This window comes from Oncorhynchus gorbuscha, linkage group LG18 (assembly GCF_021184085.1).
Source record: "Oncorhynchus gorbuscha isolate QuinsamMale2020 ecotype Even-year linkage group LG18, OgorEven_v1.0, whole genome shotgun sequence".
Lineage (NCBI taxonomy): Eukaryota > Metazoa > Chordata > Actinopteri > Salmoniformes > Salmonidae > Oncorhynchus > Oncorhynchus gorbuscha.
The window spans coordinates 58,796,172-58,819,628 of NC_060190.1; the positions used below are offsets into that span (position 1 = coordinate 58,796,172).

General features: G+C 45.5%; 1 protein-coding gene across 4 annotated transcripts in view; it reads right to left on the reverse strand.

The window, feature by feature from the left end:
* LOC124003534 (6-phosphofructo-2-kinase/fructose-2,6-bisphosphatase 4-like) overlaps nucleotides 1–22,922 on the reverse strand; it is a 45,388-nt gene extending 22,466 nt beyond the window's left edge. For 2 of the 4 annotated variants that reach the window (XM_046311863.1, XM_046311862.1), the window contains exons 1-4: nucleotides 6,816–7,057; nucleotides 5,077–5,193; nucleotides 584–680; nucleotides 241–307 (exon numbers count right to left, since the gene is read on the reverse strand). In XM_046311863.1, the coding sequence (XP_046167819.1) occupies nucleotides 241–307; nucleotides 584–680; nucleotides 5,077–5,193; nucleotides 6,816–7,026 (492 nt within the window). In that variant the 5' untranslated portion in view covers nucleotides 7,027–7,057. Of the gene's footprint in view, nucleotides 1–240; nucleotides 308–583; nucleotides 681–5,076; nucleotides 5,194–5,702; nucleotides 5,761–6,815; nucleotides 7,058–22,746 lie in introns of those variants that run through there. The other 2 variants (XM_046311865.1, XM_046311866.1) reach the window with 2 other exon arrangements.
* Nucleotides 22,923–23,457: the final 535 nt, after the last annotated feature.

The following is a 23,457-nucleotide window of genomic DNA, read 5'->3' on the forward strand; positions in this document are numbered from 1 at the left end:
CACCACTTTCAACCTCATTTTCATTATCTACATCACAATACCAGGGCCTACATACGTGAAAAACACACATTTATTTCTAAAGCACATTTCTATCACAGAAACACACAATTTCCACATATGTAGACACTAGTATTGTGCTTGTAAAAATGAAAACGAGGTTGAAAAGTGCCGGAATTGATCGTTAATGCGCACATAATCCGGCCACAATATTATATTTGTTTTTATAGTGATTGTACACACCGCAACTTGTCCTCCTTTGTCAGCGAGGTACTGTCTGACATCATTCAGTGCTGCTGACGCACACTGCCTACAAGGGACAGTGGGAAAACTGAGTCAGAGGCAGCAGTGAGTGGTGGGTTAGCAGAGACAAATAAATGTAGTTTGCTTAATCACAGACACTGGTTAAAAACAGGAAGTAATATCATATAATACCGTGATATTTCAAGGCAATTTAAACCTGGTTAAATAAAGGTGAAATAAAAATAAATAAATCAAAAACTGGGGGGACTCAAGGACAAGTGGATCTTCCCAGTGTTTTAACTTGTTCACAGCAGAGGAGCAAAGCACTGGAAATGTTTCTTACTGTCTGATCTTCAGGCCCTCCTCGTTGTCTGGACGGAAGAACTCAAAGGACTTGTAGATCTTCACACACTCACGCCGGTACTGCCCAACATTGAACTCTAAATAGGGGAAAGAAAGAGTTACATGTTTTACTTTTCTAGATACTTGTCACACCTTGGTCATTATAATTTTGTGTTTTTGGTATATGTTTGGGTAAGCCAGGGTGTGACATGGGTTTATATGTTGTGTTTCGTATTGGGGTTTGTAGTAATTGGGATTGTGTATGATTAGGGGTGTGTCTAGTTAGGCTTGGCTGCCTGGGGCGATTCTCAATCAGAGTCAGGTGCTTGTCATTGTCTCTGATTGAGAACCGTATTTAGTCAGCATGACTTTCGCGTTGTATTTGGTGGGTGTTTGTTCCTGTCTTAGTGTTGTCACCAGATAGACTGTAATAGGTTTCACGTTTCGTTTGTTGTTTTCATATACAGTTATTTCATGTACCGCGATTATTTTCATTAAAGTCATGAGTAACCTACACGCTGCATTTCGGTCTGACTCCCTTCATTCAACAGACGAACGTCGTTACAGAAACACCCACCACTCACAGACCGAGCAGCGTGTGAACTGGCAGGAGTTAAAGGACAACGTTATGGACAGCAGAAGCATGGATTATACGACGTGGGAAGAAAACGACAGGTGGGCGGCCGACCCAGAGCGAGTGCAGGAGCCCGCCTGGGATTCCCTACAGCAATGCGAAGAGGGCTATAGACGTATGGAGTCGAAAAGGAAAGCACGGCTATACAGAGCGAAAAACCGAAAGTAACGGGGGAAAGCGCAGAGAGAGAGTGGCTGAGTCAGGAGTCAGACCTGAGCCTACTCTCCCTGTTAATCATGAAGAGCAGTTGCAGTGGGAGAGGCTGCATCATTTGGACATGGGAGGAGGAATTAGACGGAAAAGGACCCTGGGCGCAGCCGGGAGAATATCGCCGTCCCAAGGAGGAAATATAAGCAGCTAAAGCGGAGAGGCGCAGGTATGAGGAGGTAGCACGGCGACGCGGTTGGAAACCGGAAAGTCACCCCAAAAAGATTATTGGGCGGGGGCTAGAAGGGAGAATAGTTATGCCAGGTAGGAGACCTGCGCATACTCCCTGTGCTCACCGTTGGGCTAGAGAGACCGGGCAGGCACCGTGTTATGCTATGGAGCGCACGGTGTTTCCAGTGCGGGTGCAGAGCCAGCTGCGGCACATACCAGCCCTTCCTATTGGCCGGGCTAGTGTGGGCATCGAGCCAGGTAAGCTTGGGCAGGCTCGGTGCTCAAGAGCTCCAGTGCGCCTGCACGGTCCGGTCTATCCAGAGCCACCTCTACACACCAGTCCTCCGGTAGCAGCTCCCCGCACCAGGCTTCCTTTGCGTGTCCTCGCGCCAGTACCACCAGTTCCAGCACCACGCCCCAGGCCTCCAGTGCGCCTCGCCTGTTCAGCGCAGCCAGCGCTTTTCTCCTCTCCTGCGCTGCCGGAGTCTTCCGCCTGTTTAGCGCAGCCAGAGCCTTTCTCCTCTCCTGCCCTGCCTGAGTCTCCAGTCTGCCCAGCGCGGCCAGTGCTCCCAGTCTGCCCAGCTCTGCCAGTGCTCCCAGTCTGCCCAGCGCCGCCAGTGCTCCCAGTCTGCCCAGCGCCGCCAGTGCTCCCAGTCTGCCCAGCGCCGCCAGTGCTCCCAGTCTGCCCAGCGCCGCCAGTGCTCCCAGTCTGCCCAGCGCCGCCAGTCTGCCCAGCGCCGCCAGTCTGCCAGGATCCGCCAGAAGTGCCAGTCTGCCAGGATCCGCCAGAAGTGCCAGTCTGCCAGGATCCGCCAGAAGTGCCAGTCTGCCAGGATCCGCCAGAAGTGCCAGTCTGCCAGGATCCGCCAGATCGGCCAGACAACCTGAATCATCCAGTTCCACCAGCCAGCCAGGATTTACCGGAGCCTACTACCTGCCTGAGCTTCCCCTCAGTACTGGGCTTCCTCTTAGTACCGGGCTTGCCCCTCTGTCCCGGGCTTGCCCCTCTGTCCCGGGCTTGCCCCTCTGTCCCGGGCTTGCCCCTCTGTCCCGGGCTTGCCCCTCTGTCCCGGGCTTGCCCCTCGGTCCCGGGCTTGCCCCTCGGTCCCGGGCTTGCCCCTCGGTCCCGAGCTGCCCCTCAGTTATGTGGGGATCAGGGTGAGGACTATTAGGCCATGGTCGGCGGAGAAGGTGGATTATCCCAGGACGCGAAGGGGAGGAACTAGGACATTTATGGAGTGGGGTCCACGTCCCGAGCCAGAACCGCCACCATGGACAGACGCCCACCCGGACCCTCGCTATGCTCTTGAGGTGCGTCCCGGAGTCCGCACCTTAGGGGGGGGGGGTTCTGTCATGCCTTGGTCATTATATTTTGTGTTTTTGGTATATGTTTGGGTAAGCCAGGGTGTGACATGGGTTTATATGTTGTGTTTCGTATTGGGGTTTGTAGTAATTGGGATTGTGTATGATTAGGGGTGTGTCTAGTTAGGCTTGGCTGCCTGGGGCGATTCTCAATCAGAGTCAGGTGCTTGTCGTTGTCTCTGAGAACCGTATTTAGTCAGCCTGACTTTCGCGTTGTATTTGGTGGGTGTTTGTTCCTGTCTTAGTGTTGTTGTCACCAGATAGGCTGTAATAGGTTTCACGTTTCGTTTGTTGTTTTCATATACATTTATTTCATGTACCGCGATTATTTTCATTAAAGTCATGAGTAACCTACACGCTGCATTTCGGTCTGACTCTCTTCATTCAACAGACGAACGTCGTTACAATACTATTACAGACTAGAGGTCGACCAATTAATCAGAATGGTTGATTAGAGACGACTAATTAGGGACGATTTCAAGTTTTCATAACAATTGGTAATCGGCATTTTTGGACACCGATTGTGGCCCAATTGTTTTTTTAACCTTTATTTAACTAGGCAAGTCTGTTAAGAACACATTCTTATTTTCAATGACGGCCTAGGAATGGTGGGTTAACTGCTGGTGATGATGATTTAACAAGCACATTCGCAAAAATAGCACTGTCGTTGCACCAAAGTACCTACCCATAAACATCAATGCCTTTCTTTAAAATCAATACACAAGTATATATTCGTAAACCTGCATATTTAGTTAATATTGCCTGCTAACATGACTTTCTTTTAACTAGCGAAATTGTGTCACTTCTCTTGCTTTCCATGCAAGCAGTCAGGGTATATGCAGCAGTTTGGGGTGCCTGGCTTGTTGCGAACTGTGTGAAGACCATTTATTCCTAACAAAGACCATAATTAATTTGACAGAATTGTACATAATTATGACATAACATTGAAGGGATGCCACCCGTTAAGATAAAATATGACACCCGTTAGATAAAATACGGAACGGTTCCACTGAAAGAAAAAAACATTTGGTTTTCGAAATGATAGTTTCCAGATTTGACCATATTAAGGCTTGTATTTCCGTGTGTTATTATGTAATAATTAAGTCTATGATTTGATATTTGATAGAGCAGTCTGACTGAGCGGTGGTAGGCAGTGGCAGGCTCGTAAGCATTCATTTAAATAAGCACTTTCGTGCATTTGCCAGCAGCTCTTCTTTGTGCTTCAAGCATTGAGCTGTTTATGACTTCAAGCCTATCAACTCCCGAGATTAGGCTGGTGTAACCAATGTGAAATAGCTAGCTAGTTAGCGGGGTGCGCGTTAATAGCTGTTCAGTCGGTGACGGCACTCACTCTGAGACCTTGAAGTAGTTGTTCCCCTTGCTCTGCAAGGGCCGCGGCATTTGTGAAGCAATGGATAACGATGCTTCGAGGGTGGCTGTTTTCGATGTGTTCCTGGTTCGAGCCCAGGTAGGGGCGAGGAGAGGGTCGGAAGCTATACTGTTACACTGGCAATACTAAAGTGCCTATAAGACCATCCAATAGTCAAAGGTATATGAAATACAAATGGTATAGAGAGAAATAGTCCTATAATTCCTTTGATAACTACAACCTAAAACTTCTTACCTGGGAATATTGAATACTCATGCTAAAAGGAACCACCAGCTTTCATATGTTCTCATGTTCTGAGCAAGGAACTTAAAATGTTAGCTTTCTTACATGGCACATATTGCACTTTTACTTTCTTCTCCAACACTTTGTTTTTGCATTACTTAAACCAAATTGAACAGGTTTCATTATTTATTCGAGGCTAAATTGATTTTATTTATGTATTATATTAAGTTAAAATAAAAGTGTTCATTCAGTATTGTTGTAATAGTCATTATTACAAATAAATAAACACATGGGTTTTTATTATTATTATTATTTTTATTGTTTATTTTTTAATCGGCCGATTAATCGGTATCGGCTTTTTTGGTCCTCCGATAATCGGTATCGGCATTGAAAAATCATAAACGGTCGACCTCTATTACAGACTGTTGAGGGGAATTCTTACGAGTTTGAGTGTGTGTGAGTGGATTGCCGAAATGTAATTTCAGGTAAAACGGCTGAGAGTTGGTACCTCTGGTGGGCACGCCGATCCAGTTGAGATAGCGGGTGAGCTTCTTGGAGATGTAAGTCTTCCCTCTGGCTGGGAGGCCCACCGTCACTATCAGGGTGGGGCAGTTGGTCATACATACTGCACATGGAAAAAGAGTAGATGGAGAGACAGGTTCAATTATGCTACTATATTTGGACAGACCGGCATTAAAATATATACATAACCGAACACAGTGCAGGCTATAGCAGTGAAGGGCTATGATTACAATTTATTTTCATGAAATTGTCCTAAATGACCCTTTGGAGTTAATTCCCAAGTGAACTTTTGTCCCTCAACTGACCTGCCCTCTGTAACTCACACTAACTATTGAACCAAGTGAAAGAGAGCAGTTTGCAAAGATGGCAACATTGTGTTGAAATCGGATTAGGACAACATATTCCACCAATCACTGTGTACTAATGCTATCTAACATGAAGAAAGAAAACCATATCAGAAAGTACTGGGAATGTTGTCAATAAGGAGTAGAGGTAACAAATGTCACAAGTGCCACCATGGCACGCTATTGTGAAATGACAGTACAAACCAAGGCATCTGGAGACTTGTAACCTAGTTTCCACACACACACACACACACACACTTTCTCTCACCCGATCTGTAGAGGACAGGGTGAGAGAGGAGCCAGTGTCTCGGCTTCATATCATATCCCTTTGGTGAAAAAGACAATCCAGTGGCGTTAATACAACAAGTCAATGCCAGGAACAAATGTCAAAGTTGCCTATATGTTTGTGAGTTTCAAACATAAAAACCTGTGCAGCAAGCCAGCAACTGATCAGGTTATGTATTACAAACCATGGTGATATTCTATGACTGACCAAGCCAGTAAAACCTTCAGTTGTCATAGAGATCTCTCATGAGGGAAATGTAGCATGCAAAATACTATTGTCAATAGCAGCTTATTCTGACCAGGAAAGTGGCCTATGATATCTGGTCAACCCACAGAACAAATCATACCAATAAAAATACTATTGAACAGGATAATACAGGCTTAGAGAAGCAGATCCACAGAGTCCAGTGCCAGGAGTCAAGACTAGAATTCCTGTTTACCAACCAGTTTGGATTGATAAAGGATGGGGCAGTGAATTAGGACAGTGCCACCATGGATTACCATCTACTGGCCTGTTGTGAACAATCAGAACTGGGAGAACAGACAATAGATACTTCAATGAGCAGTGTGTCCTGAAAGTGACTTAGTTTGCCACTAATGCTCAACCGCTTGGGTTGTTGTACTGGCATCTGCTTCTTTCACAAATCAGGACAAAATATACAATGAGATTAACACTGAGAAGCAAAGGACGTTGCTCTGGACTGGAGAGGGGCCAGTCCAATGACAGTATGAAGAACCATTCAGAAGGGCAGTCAGAACAGACAGTCATCAGATAACAGGCAGCAAAGATCATCAATAATCGATTGCCAAGAAAACTAATGTTCTTTCTCTGGCTGACGATCACGCCGTAGACACATTTATATTTTCTCCACGTAATCAACGAAAATTACGTTAAAACACTATATATGGATAAGAACCTGGCTTGACGCTCGGCTGCACGTTTGTAATGTTAACTAGTAAGAGATAAATGTAACCTTTAGCTAACTGTGAATAAAATGGATTTTCACCACGTAAACAACGTACATTAAATGTATTATTCGTGCGTGTGCAACAACCGGCTTGCGGTCTAGCTACGTCGGTAACGTTATATACGCACCCTTTCTCTGAGATATGTGTTTCTCGGGAAGGCCATTTTTACACGGCAACGGCATCCATATTTTCTTAAGCGGGTTTTGAGTGAGTTCACGCGGCGTTGCAGAGTTCGATGGTCGTTCTTCCATTCCAACTTCCATTGAGGACATGGTGGTTGCTTCGACTACTGTGGCGCGGAGCCTTTTGTCATGCGTTTCAGGCGAATGGTCTCGCATCAGTGTTCTGATGAAGTCTGGCGGTATCGTAGTGAAACCACAGAAGGATGTGCCTACCATAATCTCGCGAAAACACGCGCACATTTGCTCGGAAACAATGAAGTAACGCTGTTAATGCTATTACAATTTCCCTCAAATGTCATACTTCCACACTTATATTGGGATTAATGGTCTACTAAACGACTTCATTATTCCCTAAACATCTGTAGTTTCAAGATCTCTACAAACACGGACAATGTATCAATTCGGAGACACTAATACGTTGTATTCTGTTTACCGTAGTAACTACACAATACGACATCGTATACCGAGTATTTAAAATCAAATCACATTTTATTAGTCACATGCGCCGAATACAAAATGTGTAGACTTTCTCCATTAGAAGCAGTAGCTAATCTTCCTGGGGTCCCTGGGGGTGAACATAAAACTTGCAAATACATGACAAAGTACAGAACAGTAATAGACAAGAACAACATAATATATTCAAATTCTAATAAATTATATATAGGACAGACACCAAGAGACAACAAAAATGCTATTTACACACTATTCATATTATTATATACAGTACAGTTAGATTAGATCTTTAGAAAGAGGAGAGGCTCTGTGATACAATATTTTTTTATATGTTTTTAAATCTAAATTTGCTTTTTGGCTTAGTAACCTTCTGTGAGCTTGTGTGGCCTATCACTTCGCGGCTGAGGCATTGTTGCACCAAGACATTTCCACTTCACAATAACATCACTTACAGTTCTAGCAGGGCAGAAATTTAACTGACTTGTTGGAAAGGTGGCATCCTATGACGGTCCCACGTTGAAAGTCACTGAGCTATTCAGTAAGGACATCCTACTAACAATGTTTGTCTATGGAGATTGCATGGCTGTGTGCTCGATTTATCCACCTGTCAGCAACAGGTGTGGCTTAAATATAATATCTAAAATGTAATAGCTAATGTTCCACAGAGTCGTGGCTGGACGACGACACAGATAATACAGAGCTGGTGGGATTTTCCATGCACCGGCGGAACAGAGAAGCTACGTCTGGTAAGATGAGGGGTGGGGTTGTGTGTCTATTTGTCAATAACAGCTGGTGCGCAATGTCTAATATTAAAGAAGTCTCAAGGTATTGCTCATCTGAGGTAGAGTACCTTATGATATGCTGTAGACCACAATATCTACCAAGAAAGTTCTCATCTATATTATTCGGTGTTGTCTGTTTACCACCACCAACCGATGCTGGCACTAAGACAGCACTCAACCAACTCTATAAGGCCATAAGCAAACAAGAAAATGCTCATCCAGAAGCGGTGCTCCCAGTGGCCGGGGACTTTAATGCAAGCAAACTTTAATCCGTTTTACCTCATTTCTACCAGCATGTCAAATGTGCAACCAGAGGGAAGAAAACTCTAGACCACCTTTACTCCACACACAGAGATGCATACAAAGCTCTTCCCCGCCCTCCATTTGGCAAATCTGGCCAAAATTCTATCCTCCTGATTCCTGCTTACAAGCAAAAACTAAATCAGGAAGTACCAATGACAGTGGTCAGATGACGCGGATGCTACGCTAAATGACTCTTTTGCTAGCACAGACTGGAATATGTTCCGGAATTCATCCAATGGCATTGAGGAGTATACCACCTCAGTGGTATACCACCTCAGCTTCATCAACAAGTGCATCGACAACATCGACAACGTCATCCCCACAGTGACCGTATGTATATATCCCAACTAGAAGCCATGGATTACAGACAACATCCAGATCGAGCTAACAGGCCAGAGCTGTCACTTTCAAGGAGAGGGACACTAATCCGGACGCTTATAAGAAATCCCGCTATGCTCTCAGACGAACCATCAAACAAGCAAAGCGTCAATACAGGATTAAGATTGAATCCTACTACACCGGCTCTGACGCTCGTTGGATGTGGCAGGGCTTGAAAACACTCCAATTCGCATACCGCCCCAACAGGTCCACAAATAACGCAATCTCAATCGCACTCCACACTGCTCTTTCCCACCTGGACAAAAGGAACACATATGTAAGAATGCTGTTCATTGACTACAGCTCAGCGTTCAACACTATAGTGCCTACAAAGCTCATCACTAAGCTAAGTACCCTGGGACTAAACACCTTCCTCTGCAACTGGATCCTGGACTTTCTGACGGGCCCACCCCCAAGTGGTAAGGGTAGGCAGCAACACGTCTGCCACGCTGATCCTCAACACTGGGGCCCCTCAGAGGTGTGTACTTAGTCCCCTCCTGTACTCCCTTTCACCCACGACTGCGTGGCCAAACACGACTCCAACACCATCATTAAGTTTGCTGACGACACAGCAGTGGTAGGCCTGATCACAGACAACGATGAGACAGCTTATAGGGAGGAGGTCAGAGACCTGGCAGTGTGGTGCCAGGACAACAACCTCTCCCTCAATGTGAGCAAGACAAAGGATCTGATCATGGACTACAGGAAAAGGCAGGCCAAACAGGCCCCATTAACATCGACAGGGGTGTAGTGGAGCGGGTCGAGAGTTTCAAGATCCTTGGTGTCCACATAACCAACGAACTATCATGGTCCAAACACACCAAGACAGTCGTGAAGAGGGCACGACAACACCTTTTCCCCCCAGGAGACTGGAAAGATCTGGCATGGGTCCCCAGATCCTCAAAAACATCTATAGATGCACCATCGAGAGCATCCTGACCGGTTGCATCACCGCCTGGTATGGCAACTGCTCAGCATCAGACCATAAGGCGCTATAGAGGGTAGTGCGTACAACCCAGTACATCATTGGGGCCAAGCTTCCTGCCATCCAGGACCTATATAATAGGCAGTGTCAGAGGAAAGTCCAAAAAATTGTCTGAGACTCCAGTCACCCAAGTCATAGACTGTTTTCTCTGCTACCGCACGGCAAGCGGTACCAGAGCACCAAGTGTAGGACCAAAAATTGCTCCGCAACAGTGTCTACCCCCACGCCATAAGACTGCTGAACAATTAATCAAATGGCCACCATTTACACGGACACCCCTCTACATTTGTTTTGTACACTGCTGCTACTCTCTGCATAGTCACTTCACCCCTACCTACATGTACAAATGACCTCGACTAACCTGTACCCCCACACACTGACTCGGTACCCGTACCCCCTGTATATAGCCTCGTTATTGTTATTTTATTGTGTTACTTTTTAAATTATCTTTTACTTTAGTTTATTTGGTAAATATTTTATTAAGTCTTCTTGAACTGCACTGTTGGTTAAGAGAATGTAAGTAAGCATTTCATGGTAAGGTCTGCACTTGCTGTATTCAGCACGTGACAAATAACGTTTGATTTGATTTGAGATAGCTGAATCCACTAATTTCAAGGGGTGTCCAGATACTTTTATATGTATAGTGTAAATAACTTTAGGCCCTGCCTTTGGTACTTTGGCTTTCCTTGTTATGGTCACTATAGCTAATGGGAATTGATATTCCTTGGGAGCATAGCTCTGCAGCCTTAGTGAAGATATGATCAATACAAGTGGATGTCACAGATCCAACACTATTGGTATACACTCTAGTTGGTTGAATGATAACCTGGGTCACGTTGGCAGTAGTCACAGTAAGAAGCTTCCTCTTGAGAGGACAACTAGATGATAACCAGTCGATGTTCAGGTCACCAAGAAAATACATTTCTCTGTTAGCATCAGAGACCTTATTGAAAATCACACACATATTCTCCAGACACTGAGAGTTTGCACTTGGTGGGCTATAGCAGCACCCTAAAAGAAGAGGCTACAGATGAGGCCAGAGAACCTGCAACCACAGCACGCTTACTTTATTTGTCATGAGATCCTCTCTGAGCTTTACAGAAATCATTGTCTTGTTGGAGGTGAACCTTTCTCTCGATCTTGACTAGTCTCCCAGTCCCTGCCGCTGAAAAACATCCCCACAGCATGGTGCTGCCACCACTATGCTTTCCCGTAGAGATGGTGGCAGGTTTCCTCCAGACGTGATGCATCAGAAAAGAGAATCTTGTTTCTCATGGTTTGAGAGTCATTAAGTGCCATTAAGTGGGCTGTCATGTACCTTTTAGTGAGGAGTGGCTTCCGTCTGGCCACTCTACCATAAAGGCCTGATTGGTGGACTGCTGCAGAGATGGTTGTCCTCTGGAAGGTTCTCCCATCTCCACAGAGGAACTCTGGAGCTCTGTCAGAGTGACCATCGGTTCTTGGTCACGTCCCTGACCAAAGCCCTTCTCCCCTGATTGCTCAGTTTGGCCGGGTGGCCAACTCTAGGAAGAGTCTTGGTGGTTCCAAACTTCTTCCATTTAAGAATGAAGGAGGCCACTGTGTTCTTGGGGTCCTTCAATGCTGCAGAAATTTTTTGTACCCTTCCCCAGATCTGTGTCCAATCTGGAAGGGGCCCAATGTTGTCTGGTGGAACCAGCCTCTCTGGAAGGGGCTCCATGGTGCAGGGTGGAGCTGGCCTCTCTGGAAGTTAACCTATGGTGTAGGGTGGAGCTGGTCTTTTTTGGAAGGGGCCCGATGGTACAGGCTGGAGCTGGCCTCTCTGGATGAGGCCTGGTGGTGTAGGGTGGAGCAGGCCTCTCTGGATGAGGCCTGGTGGTGTAGGGTAGAGCTGGCCTCTCTGGATGTGGCCTGGTGGTGAAGGGTAGAGCAGGCCTCTCTGGATGTGGCCTGGTGGTGAAGGGTAGAGCAGGCCCCTCTGGATGTGGCCTGGTGGTGAAGGGTAGAGCAGGCCTCTCTGGAAGTGGCCTGGTGGTGAAGGGTGGAGCTGGCCTCTCTGGATGTGGCCTGGTGGTGAAGGGTCGAGCTGGCCTCTTTGGATGTGGCCTGGTGGTGAAGGGTAGAGCAGGCCTCTCTGGATGTGGCCTGGTGGTGAAGGGTAGAGCAGGCCTCTCTGGATGTGGCCTGGTGGTGTAGGGTAGAGCAGGCCTCTCTAGATGAGGCCTGGTGGTGTAGGGTAGAGCTGGCCTCTCTGGATGTGGCCTGGTGGTGTAGGGTAGAGCTGGCCTCTCTGGATGTGGCCTGGTGGTGAAGGGTGGAGCTGGCCTCTCTGGATGTGGCCTGGTGGTGAAGGGTGGAGCTGGCCTCTCTGGATGTGGCCTGGTGGTGAAGGGTGGAGCTGGCCTCTCTGGATGTGGCCTGGTGGTGAAGGGTAGAACAGGCCTCTCTGGATGTGGCCTGGTGGTGAAGGGCAGAGCAGGCCTCTGGATGTGGCCTGGTGGTGTAGGGTAGAGCAGGCCTCTCTGGATGAGGCCTGGTGGTGAGTAGAGCTGGCCTCTCTGGATGTGGCCTGGTGGTGTAGGGTAGAGCTGGCCTCTCTGGATGTGGCCTGGTGGTGAAGGGTGGAGCTGGCCTCTCTGGATGTGGCCTGGTGGTGTAGGGTAGAGCTGGCCTCTCTGGATGTGGCCTGGTGGTGTAGGGTGGAGCTGGCCTCTCTGTATGTGGCCTGGTAGTGTAGGGTAGAGCTGGCCTCTCTGGATGTGGCCTGGTGGTGTAGGGTGGAGCTGGCCTCTCTGGAGAGGGTGGAGCTGGCCTCTCTGGATGTGGCCTGGTGGTGAAGGGTGGAGCTGGCCTCTCTGGATGTGGCCTGGTGGTGAAGGGTAGAACAGGCCTCTCTGGATGTGGCCTGGTGGTGAAGGGCAGAGCAGGCCTCTGGATGTGGCCTGGTGGTGTAGGGTAGAGCAGGCCTCTCTGGATGAGGCCTGGTGGTGTAGGGTAGAGCAGGCCTCTCTGGATGTGGCCTGGAGCTGGCCTCTCTGGATGTGGCCTAGAGCTGGCCTCTCTGGATGTGGCCTGGTGGGCCTCTCTGGATGTGGCCTGGTGGTGCCTCTCTGGATGTGGGGTAGAGCTGGCCTCTCTGGATGTGGCCTGGTGGTGAAGGGTGGAGCTGGCCTCTGGCCTGGATGTGGCCTGGTGGTGAGGGTAGAGCTGGCCTCTCTGGATGTGGCCTGGTGGTGTAGGGTGGAGCTGGCCTCTCTGTATGTGGCCTGGTGGAGTGTGGTGGTAGAGCTGGCCTCTCTGGATGGTGGCCTGGTGGTGTAGGGTGGAGCTGGCCTCTCTGGATGTGGCCTGGTGGTGTAGGGTGGAGCTGGCCTCTCTGGATGTGGCCTGGTGGTGAAGGGTGGAGCTGGCCTCTCTGGATGTGGCCTGGTGGTGAAGGGTAGAACAGGCCTCTCTGGATGTGGCCTGGTGGTGAAGGGCAGAGCAGGCCTCTGGATGTGGCCTGGTGGTGTAGGGTAGAGCAGGCCTCTCTGGATGAGGCCTGGTGGTGTAGGGTAGAGCTGGCCTCTCTGGATGTGGCCTGGTGGTGTAGGGTAGAGCTGGCCTCTCTGGATGTGGCCTGGTGGTGAAGGGTGGAGCTGGCCTCTCTGGATGTGGCCTGGTGGTGTAGGGTAGAGCTGGCCTCTCTGGATGTGGCCTGGTGGTGTAGGGTGGAGCTGGCCTCTCTGTATGTGGCCTGGTAGTGTAGGGTAGAGCTGGCCTCTCTGGATGTGGCCTGGTGGTGTAGGGTGGAGCTGGCCTCTCTGGATGTGGCCTGGTGGTGTAGGGTGGAGCTGGCCTCTCTGGATGTGGCCTGGTGGTGTAGGGTGGTGCTGGACTCTCTGAGTGGGGGCTGGTGGTTGTAATCTTGGAGGATGTATGGCAAAGTTCCTCTTATTTGGGTTTTTGCTTTGTCCCAGAGGAGTTTCTTTCAGTTCCTAGCAAACGCCTTGACACCCTGCTTGTTCAAGTGTACTAGGTCGTACATCATCTGGGGGTGAATGTCACGGTGGATCGCCAGGTAAACATTGTCCAAGAGAGCACAGCCTCTAGACAAATAATTGTTGTTGCTTTGAATAATGTGGAAGGGCACAGCTCCATGTGGCAACAGGGTAGACATAGTGATTTTGGTGTTAGGAAATCTCTTTGCATCTCTGGGTGCTCTGCTGCTGTTGTGGGCTGTGGTGTCTGGAATGATTTTTTGGGGGATGGAGTGGGGTGGGGACCACAGATGGCCTTTCGTTCCTCTCTTCTGAGGGTCCCAGCATGGCTCCACTGGCGCTGGTGCTCTGGGGCTGGGATGTAAAGATCTTGGGGAGGTCGGGTCAGACCTGATTACTGACCTCATGTACTGAGTCTGTGTGAGTTCTGGAGGTTCAATACGTGGTACTGCTGATGAGGGGATGTGAGGGTGTGATAGTGAGGGTTGTGGTAGGCTCCAGTTGTTCTCTTAGAGTGTGGATGGTGGTGTCTCTGTGTTGTAGCAATTATATGACTGCTGACAACTCCCTTTGTAGCTACTTCCTGATGTCAGCTACCTCTCTCCTCATGATGCTCTAGACAGTTGCCAGCTTCTCTCTCAGCCCCTCCTTATCCTGCCTCAGAACTGTCACCTCACCACACAGCTCATTCACCTCTACATCCAGTAGGGAGATACTCCCAAAGCCTGGAACATGTTGTCGCTCTCCATGTCTGCAAGGGTGGCTTGGTTAGATATGAGAGTGTGGGACTTTAGGAATTAACTGATTTCTAATCAGTCTTCTGATTAAAGCGTAGGAGTTAGTGTCATTCTCTTTCAAGGTGTCTGTTAGCTCTTTCAGTGATGTAAACTCTTGTATATATAGAGGATTAGTACAATTTCTAGGCCATTGAATCGTTACAGTGCCATTGTTGTAGGCATTAATGGTGAAGAGTCGATTATCAGGCTCCTGTTCATGAAATACCAAGATTTGTGGACCATTATTGATTTATATTTTTCCAACATGGTCAAAATACCTACATGTGGCAGAATAACAAGCAGTAGTATGCTGTGTTGCAGGCTTTGGTTTTCCGATGTATATATTTTGAGGTTGGGTGTTAGCACGGTAGAGCATGGGGCGCACCAATTGGTGTCACCTCATTAGTCAGTATGTGTTACACCTGTGTTGGTTTGTCATCTCGTTAGTGGGAAGGTGTTTCACCTGTGCTGGCCCAGGTTATATTTAAGAGTGGTTGGCCAGGCACTCCAGTTGTTTTGAGAGATGTGGAGAGTTAACACTAAATGACTTAAATTAAATGTAAATGTAGTTGGCATGGCTGATTTTAATTTATAGACAATCAATCCTTTATCTGATCTTCACTGGTTTTGTTTTACTCCACTTTTTGGTTTGCGTCCTCACTTTAAGTTTGGTATGGGGTTTTATTTTGTTTGCCTGTTCTTGGGCAAATTTAGTGGGTGCCTTTTAGGTCCCAGTTGTTGCTAGACAACTTTCAATGGACACCCCCATGAGTGTCTTTCACAACTCCTCCTAAAACCCCACTTGTTTTGGTTGTTGTCAGTGACTTTTAGTTTCCGTTTGAGTAACAATTTATGGTTTTCTTGCTGGGGAACACGACATATGTAAAGAAGAGTAGGTCAGAGATTGTATTGTCTCCAATTAGAGTATAATCAGTAAACAATGTCTCTGGATTTTTCCCTCTTAACTTTTGTTTGATGCTGTTTACAATGTCCAGAGTTCTGTTCAGCTGTTAGATTAAATGGAATGGGCCAAGTTCCTGCTAATATTGCCATTTGTTATTTTTAGAATTTGAGCATTGATGCAAGCAACTTTGAAATTATTTTTTAAAATAATAAATGTTAGGATACCATGAAATGTTAGGATACCATGAGTATCCTAACTATAGTTTATTTAACTTAACTAGGCATGTCAGTAAAGAACAAATTCTTATTTACAATGACAGCCTACCAAAAGGCCTCCTGCGGGGACAGGGGCTGATCGTTAGGTAAACCAATAGATGTCTTTCAGTGCATGTATCCTCCAAAGATGGAGTGGGACAGTTCATGGCTTGATCAGAGGAAGGTTGGTCAGGGAGATGGTTATGAAGTCTGGTGACGATCATGTAGAGGGCTACTCTGGGAAACACTGAGTTGTGTAGCTGCTGCACTAATGAAAATATCAAGCTATTAAATGTGTAATTTAGGGAAATTAAAACTAAACACCAACTACGACGTCCAGAATCCTCCTACCTTATGTGCTTGTTTAGATTTTGTTTCCTTTTCAATACCTTGTACTGTCGTTCCTTTTAGAAATCTTTCAGAAACCCTCCAAATTAATTCCTTTTTCTGTTGATTTTATCCTCTCTCATTGTGCTCATGTCCTAGTCACTCAATCCTGCTCTTGTTGCTTCTTGCTAGATCAAGTAGACTAGCAAGCTTGCATAGCCAGGTTGATCAATCTTCTCAAATGAAAAATATCTCCAGATGTGGAGAAAGCACTACATTGAAACAACCATACTGTTCCCAAAAAACTAAATGATAGAATCATTTTAAGAACGAGGAGGAGCCTAACTGCTGCTGCTCAGATGGGATTGAGGTAATATGTACATATAGGTAGGGGGAAAGTGACTAGTCAATCAGGATAGATAAGAGTAGCTGCAGTGAGAGTATGTGTGTATTGGAGTGTAGTGTGTGGGTAGAGCCTGTGCAAGACGGTCAGTGCAACAACAAAAAAGGGGGTCAATGCAAATAGTCTGGGTAGCCATATGATTAACTGTTCAGTGGTCTTATGGCTTGAGGGTAGAAGCTATTCAGATAGACTGTAGGCTGCTACAGACAGGGAAATAATGGTACAAGTATAACTCACAAGATATACATCTTAACACTAAATATATAGATGTTAGTGTAAAACCATAGCGTAAAACAAATATGGGAGCTATACTTTAAGAGTTGTTTTGCACAAAACTGTTCAAACCACAATGGTGAGATAATTAGCTGATGGGTAAATACCAAAGTAATATTGTAATGCTTGCATGACCTCAGGATACCAACAGGTTCAGTGTTTGTGAATAACTTTTCTCAATCCCAAACAAAAGGGTGCACCTCTCCAATACAGGTAGTTTGTCCATAAGATGGCAGCATTGGGCTAGCTAAGCTTAAGATTTTGAAGCATTGATAGTACATTATACTGGATGGTGGATCAGAAGACCTGATAACACACAATAGCCCATGGATGCACAATGTTCAGAAGTGGGCACATAGTGGGCACACCTCATAGTGATTATAATTGGTACCCAAAGGTCATAACGGTAATGAATATGAATATGAAAATAACCTCTCACTCAATGTCAACAAAACAAAGGAGCTGATCGTGGACTTCAGGAAACAGCAGAGGGAGCACCACACTATACATATTGATGGGACAGCAGTGGAGAAGGTGGAAAGTTTCAAGTTCCTTGGGGTACACATCACTGACAAACTGAAATGGTCCACCCACACAGACAGTGTGGTGAAAAAGGCGCAACAGCACCTCTTCAACCTCAGGAGGCTGAAGAAATTTGTCGTGGCACCTAAAACCCTCACAAACATTCATAGATGCACATACAAAAGCAACCTGTCGGGCTGTATCACCACCTGGTACAGAAACTGCACCGCCAGCAACCGCAGGGCTCTCCAGGTGGTGGTGCGATCTGCCCAACGCATAATCAGGGGGAAACTACCTGCCCTCCTGGACACCTACAGCACCCGATGTCACAGGAAGGCCTAAAAGATCATCAAGGACAACAACCACCCAGGCCACTGCTTGTTCACCCCGCTATCATCGTGGTGAAGGTGAGGTTAGAACAGGTGCATCAAAGCTGGGACCAAGAGACTGAAAAACAGCCATCAGGCAATTAAATAGCCATCACTAGCACATTAGAGGCAGCTGCCCTATACATAGACTTGAAATCACTGGCCACTTTAATAATTGGAACACTGGTCACTTTAATAATGTTTACATATTGTGCATTACTCATCTCATATAAACTCAGCAAAAAAAGAAACATCCCTTTTTCAGGACCCCGTCTTTTAAAGATAATTCGTAAAAATCCAAATGACTTCACAGATCTTCATTGTAAAGGGTTTAAACACTGTTTAATGAACATGCACCTGTGGAACAGTCGTTAAGACACTAACAGCTTACAGACAGACGGTAGGCAATTAAGGTCACAGTTATGAAAACGTAGCACTCTAAAGAGGACTTTCTACTGACTCTGAAAAACACCAAAAGAAAGATGTCTAGGGTCCCTGCTCATCTACGTGAACGTGCCTTAGGCATGCTGCAAGGAGGCATGAGGACTGCCGATGTCGCCAGGGCAATAAATTGCAATGTACTGTGAGACGCCTAAGACAGCGCTACAGGGAGACAAGGCCTCTAGAAGTGCAAGTGATATAAAACACAAAATATGCATTAATATGCTGTAATGTTTGCAAACACTTTACAGAGAAGGCAACCTGCTTGCACCAATCCTTTGTAATTACAGTAAAATACTGTGGAAATACAAACCCCTCCCATCAACCAATTTCATTCATCCATTCATTCAATAATTCTGATTAAGGTAGCATTTACTTTTTTACAAAATAATAGTCCATTTTACTGTACTTGTTTTTATACCATATGTACCAAGTGTACTGTAATATGAAATATAGAATTTTACTTGCCACAGAGCTACCTGTAAGATACTGTCAAATTCACGGTAAACTCTTTACAATGTGCTCCTGACAGAGATTTACCCTTTTATAATTATTGTTTGTGCATTCTGTAGTGTAGATTCTCTAACCAGTCCAATACTACCACTCCACATTCTTTGGAGCTAACAAACCTGATTTGTCAGCGTCAATCTGGTTTTGACAAGGTTTGACTTCAAACAGTAAGCTTTAGTCACTACACTTTAAAGGGGTTGCCCAGAATTGTAAGTTATAGGCAGCTAGCGGCATGTAAGTTACTGTATTTCATACTGAAGTACACCTACTGTAATATTAATACAGTATCAAAGCAAGTACTGTGTAATGACAGTTTGACACACAGTACAATACTGTAAAAAAGTAAATGCTACTGTAATGAATGAAATTAAATTAATTTAGGTGAGATGGGGATATTAATTCACAGTATTTACATGGGATTGGTGCAAGCAGGTTGGCTGCTATAGTCAGGAGTTCCTTGCGAGCGCCACATCTATTTCTATGGGCACAAGCACTGTTCATGACACAAACTGTTCACACCCCTCTTGTTGGCGAAGATAACATTTTGCAGGTTTAAAGCTAATTTCCTGCAATTCTACACATTTTGTCATGGGGTACGGAGAACATATTGGGAAAGAGGATAACTAGTCAGTTGTACAACTGAACGCATACAACTGAAATGTTAATCGACATCCACGACCTTGACACCCGGGGTTTTGCAGTTTTAAATCAAATTTTCTTGCAATTCTACACATTTTATCCATGTCTAATGTGTATTCATGTGATATTTGAGTGACTCCAACATTAAAACATCACAACAAAATCTATGGGCTAAAAAAACCTAGCTAAAAAACATTAGCTAACATGGGCTAGTTGATCTGGATATTTCTGACAAGTTATACATAGCTCTCTAAGATATGCAATTGTAACAGTACAGCTTCTGTCCCTCTCCTCACCCCTACCTGGGCTTGAACCAGGGACCCTCTGCACACATCAACAACAGCCACCCTCGAAGCATCGTTACCCATCGCACCACAAAATCTGTGGCTATTAGCACGCACCACCGCTAACTAGCAAGCCATTTCACATCGGTTACACAATGAATGACATGACAAGAGGAAAACTGATAATGCACTTCCCAATTTCGAAATCTACTATTACAACTTTCAAGAGTAAGTTGTTTGGGAACCACTGTGCTAAGTAATTACAGAATATCAATGAATATTTGGTGTTATATCACGTGCACTTAATAGAGGCCTTAACAAAGGCTTCCAAACATACAGCAACTACAGGGCAAAACAGGTCATGGCAAAATGCTCAACCAATAAAAGTTTACGACATGCTACCACTCTAAGCTGACTCCTATACATTTTCAACTAAATAAAGGTTAATGGTTTACTAAAAATTGATATCCATATATCAGTTAAAATGTTACAGCATTCTCACTAACTGGTACAATAAATATAGCCTCTTACAAAGCACACCTCTAAATGAACCAGAAACAACAATATTTGTTTTTGAAGCAAAAGTTTTTTAAATACATTTTTTACCCCCTTTTTCTCCCCAATTTCGTGATCACGATCTTGTCTCGTCGCTGCAACTACCCAAAAGGCATGGGAGAGGCGAAGGTCAAGTCGTGCGTCCACCGTAACATGACTCACCAAGCCGCGCTTCTTAACACCCGCTCGCTTAACCCAGAATCCAAAGTGTCGGAGGAAACACCATTCAACTGACGACCCGAGTCAGCCTGCAGGGGCCTGGCCCACCACAAGGAGTTGCTGGAGCGCAGTGAGCCTAGTAAAGCCCCCCCCACCCGGTCAAACCCTCCCCTAACCCGGATGATGCTGGGCCAATTGTGGGCTGCCCTATGGGACTCTCAGTCATGGCTGGTTGTGACAGCCTGGGATCAAACGCCAGGCTGTAATGATGCCACAACACTGTGATGCTGTGCCTTAGATCGCTGCGCCACATCGGAGTCTGACACAAAAGGTTTTTGACGCTCCAAAAATATGGTATGTTACTGTAATCTGGGGTGTAATTACAGTACAATTCTTTCCCTGTATTTTCCCACAATGCACTACAATTTACAGTATGCTGTAGTAAAACGTGTCACACAGTATTTCACTGTTGATAATACACAATTTCCCTTTATACATTTTGCCGTTACAGTGTATGTAAATTCCTTGGTTTCTCAACCTGCCAGATAGGTGTGCTTACCAGGAAGCCTTTTAGCCTGTCATTTATAGTCAAAACATTGGGATAGCACACAGTGAATGCCCTATGAGCAACTAAGGCAGTGAAAACACAATTCATACATAGTTGCCAGTATTGTTTTTGGTGCAGCAGCTGCAACACCACAGTGAGGTGGTTTTCCAAGGATATAATGACTGAACCTTCTACACTACATTGTATCATGAACAGAAAGTGGGTTTAGCATGGACCCTCCCACACAACCAGGCCTCAGAGCATTTCATATTATTCTGTACATGAATCCGAAACACTACATTTAGTATGATATATTATATTTCGTATGGTACATATTAATTTGTGGTGTCCATCACCAATTTCATATGATATGTTACGAATGACAAGTTGTATTATATGTTATGAATTTGCAAATGTCCAATATGTTACAATTTTGCAAAACCTACAATGTGTTAAGAATCTGCAAAAAAATGACATTAGCTAGCTTGCTAGCTAGGTGGCTAACATTATCTAGCTTCCTAATGTTAGCTGGGTTACGGGTTAAGTTTAGGAGTTATGTTAAAGGCTAAGGTTACGGGTACGGTTAGCTAAAAGAGTTAAGGTTAGTGTTTGGGAAAGGGTTAGCTAACATGCTACGTAGTTGCTAAGCAGTTTCAAAGTATCTCAAAAGTAGTAAGAGGTTGAAAAGGTGCTAATGAGCAAAAATTCTAAAGTTGTCCGTGATGAGATTTGAACTCGCAACCATTGGGTTGCTAGATCTTCTCGTTATATGTCAAGCCATCCACCCAGACGTAACCATTTGTCTTATGTAACCATACCAAACGTAACATATCATACTCATTCAGGGTCCCGGATTTATGTTTACTAGAATAACGACCCTGGGTTTATAAGCTCGGACATTGACTCTGCCAATTGAGCATGCTTTTGGGACACAGTCGATAGCGCACTGGACTTCGGGCTAGATGGTCAGGGGTTTGAGGCCTGCTCTATGCCTGTTTCATTACATTGGTGTCAGAAGTGGGATCAGACCATGCATCCATGACACTGCGTGTGCTTGGCCAGTGAGCGCATTCCTATAATACATAGAGTCGCAAGCTAGCGTGAGGACGAGCTCTTTGAAAGGAGGAATTAGTGTAACGACCCTGGGTTTACAAGTGCGGATATCGACTCTGCTGCTTGAGCATGCTTTTGGGGCACAGTTGATCGTGTGCTGGATTTTGTGCTAGAAGGTTGAGGGTTCGAGGCCTGCTCCCTGACTGTTTCATTACACTATGTTATGTCAAGTGTATGAGACCAGGCTGTCCCACGTCGCAGCTGTCAGGGAGCTTTCGCCCTTAATAGCTCAATGGTTGTGCTAGAAGCTATAACACATAGAAACTCACTTAGCCTAGAAATGCCAAGGTTATCTGTAGCATGTTTACCATATAATATATCGTAACTGTTCCTAAAAAGTCCGTTATATTTTAGATTAAATGAAAGATTCCAAAGGGGTCTGTGGTTAAAATATCGATTATTTTGCAGAGCCTAAATTCAGCATACTGTCCGTCCAAATCGGCCCCAAGAAACTATTGCATGTCACTGTCACATTACATTATTACCTTTGTCTGGCAAACACCAGTAATCCTGGTAGCGCCAGGTAGGCTATAGGAATGAATTGTCAAGCTTTGATCACATATTGCAAACTAAATGTACACTTCATCCTATGAAACTATACTATCTATGTTGAATGAATGGACTTGTACGACTGAGTGGAATCAGCTTCAAATTAAATAGCTGCTCATAGGCAATAAATAACATCTGTTTGTCAGTGTGGTAAAACAATCTGTCGTGAATGTCAATCTTCAAAACGTCTACACTGTAGGTCGTATCGTCGTCACTATAAGGTCATTTTTCAGCGTCAAAACAACACATTGCCTTTGACATCTACACTTGTTTACGTCTTCCCGAAAAGCCCGTACGTCGTTTTCGGTTGGCTATTCACAGCCCAGTTTTAGTCGAATGTATGCATGCGTAGCACATAATAAACCTTATTATCTAAAGTCCAAATTCCTTACCCGTCAGATCCAGATTCTGCGTGCTTTTTGAACGACTGGAGCCTCTCATCATCCCTATTTAGTTCTGGTGTAGCCTACGTTGCGTAGAGGTTGGTTGTGGTGTGTGTGCGTCTGATGTGAGAGGGGCAATCACACGGAAGAAACGTGCCGCAGCCAGTTGAGGTCTAGAGCTGTGCGATACTGTGATGCATGTCGTCTATGCATGCACACACCCACTTCTGCTGGATTGCTTCAGAGTGATTGGGATTCCTCTGTAAGAGGCTCCGGCTGAGTTACCATCCAGCTTCTCAAAAGGAACATATTTGAACACATATGATATTTGTCTTATTGTTCACACTGTGTTTCAGCTTGGGCCAGGAAATCAAATTAAATCACAAGACAGTCAGGTAGGAGTTTAGGACAGGTGACTGATACTGTGTAGCCTACTGAACAATGTGTAAAATGTCCTTAGCCTGCTGCGTTGAATGAGTTACAGGCTATATATAGACTGAGATGTAGGCCAAGGTCTTCCAGTGAGTCTAAGAACTCATTTATTTAAGTTTCCTCTGGGAGATTGTGTTTACCATAGATGGGATCTGAATGAACACATTTTCAGTGCAATACACCTGAAAGTTAAGCTGCTGTAGCCTAATCTGAATTTAAGGATGATATAGCCTATTGATTTAGTAGCGACACTAAATTAGCTATATGGGTTAAGTGGACACACACGCA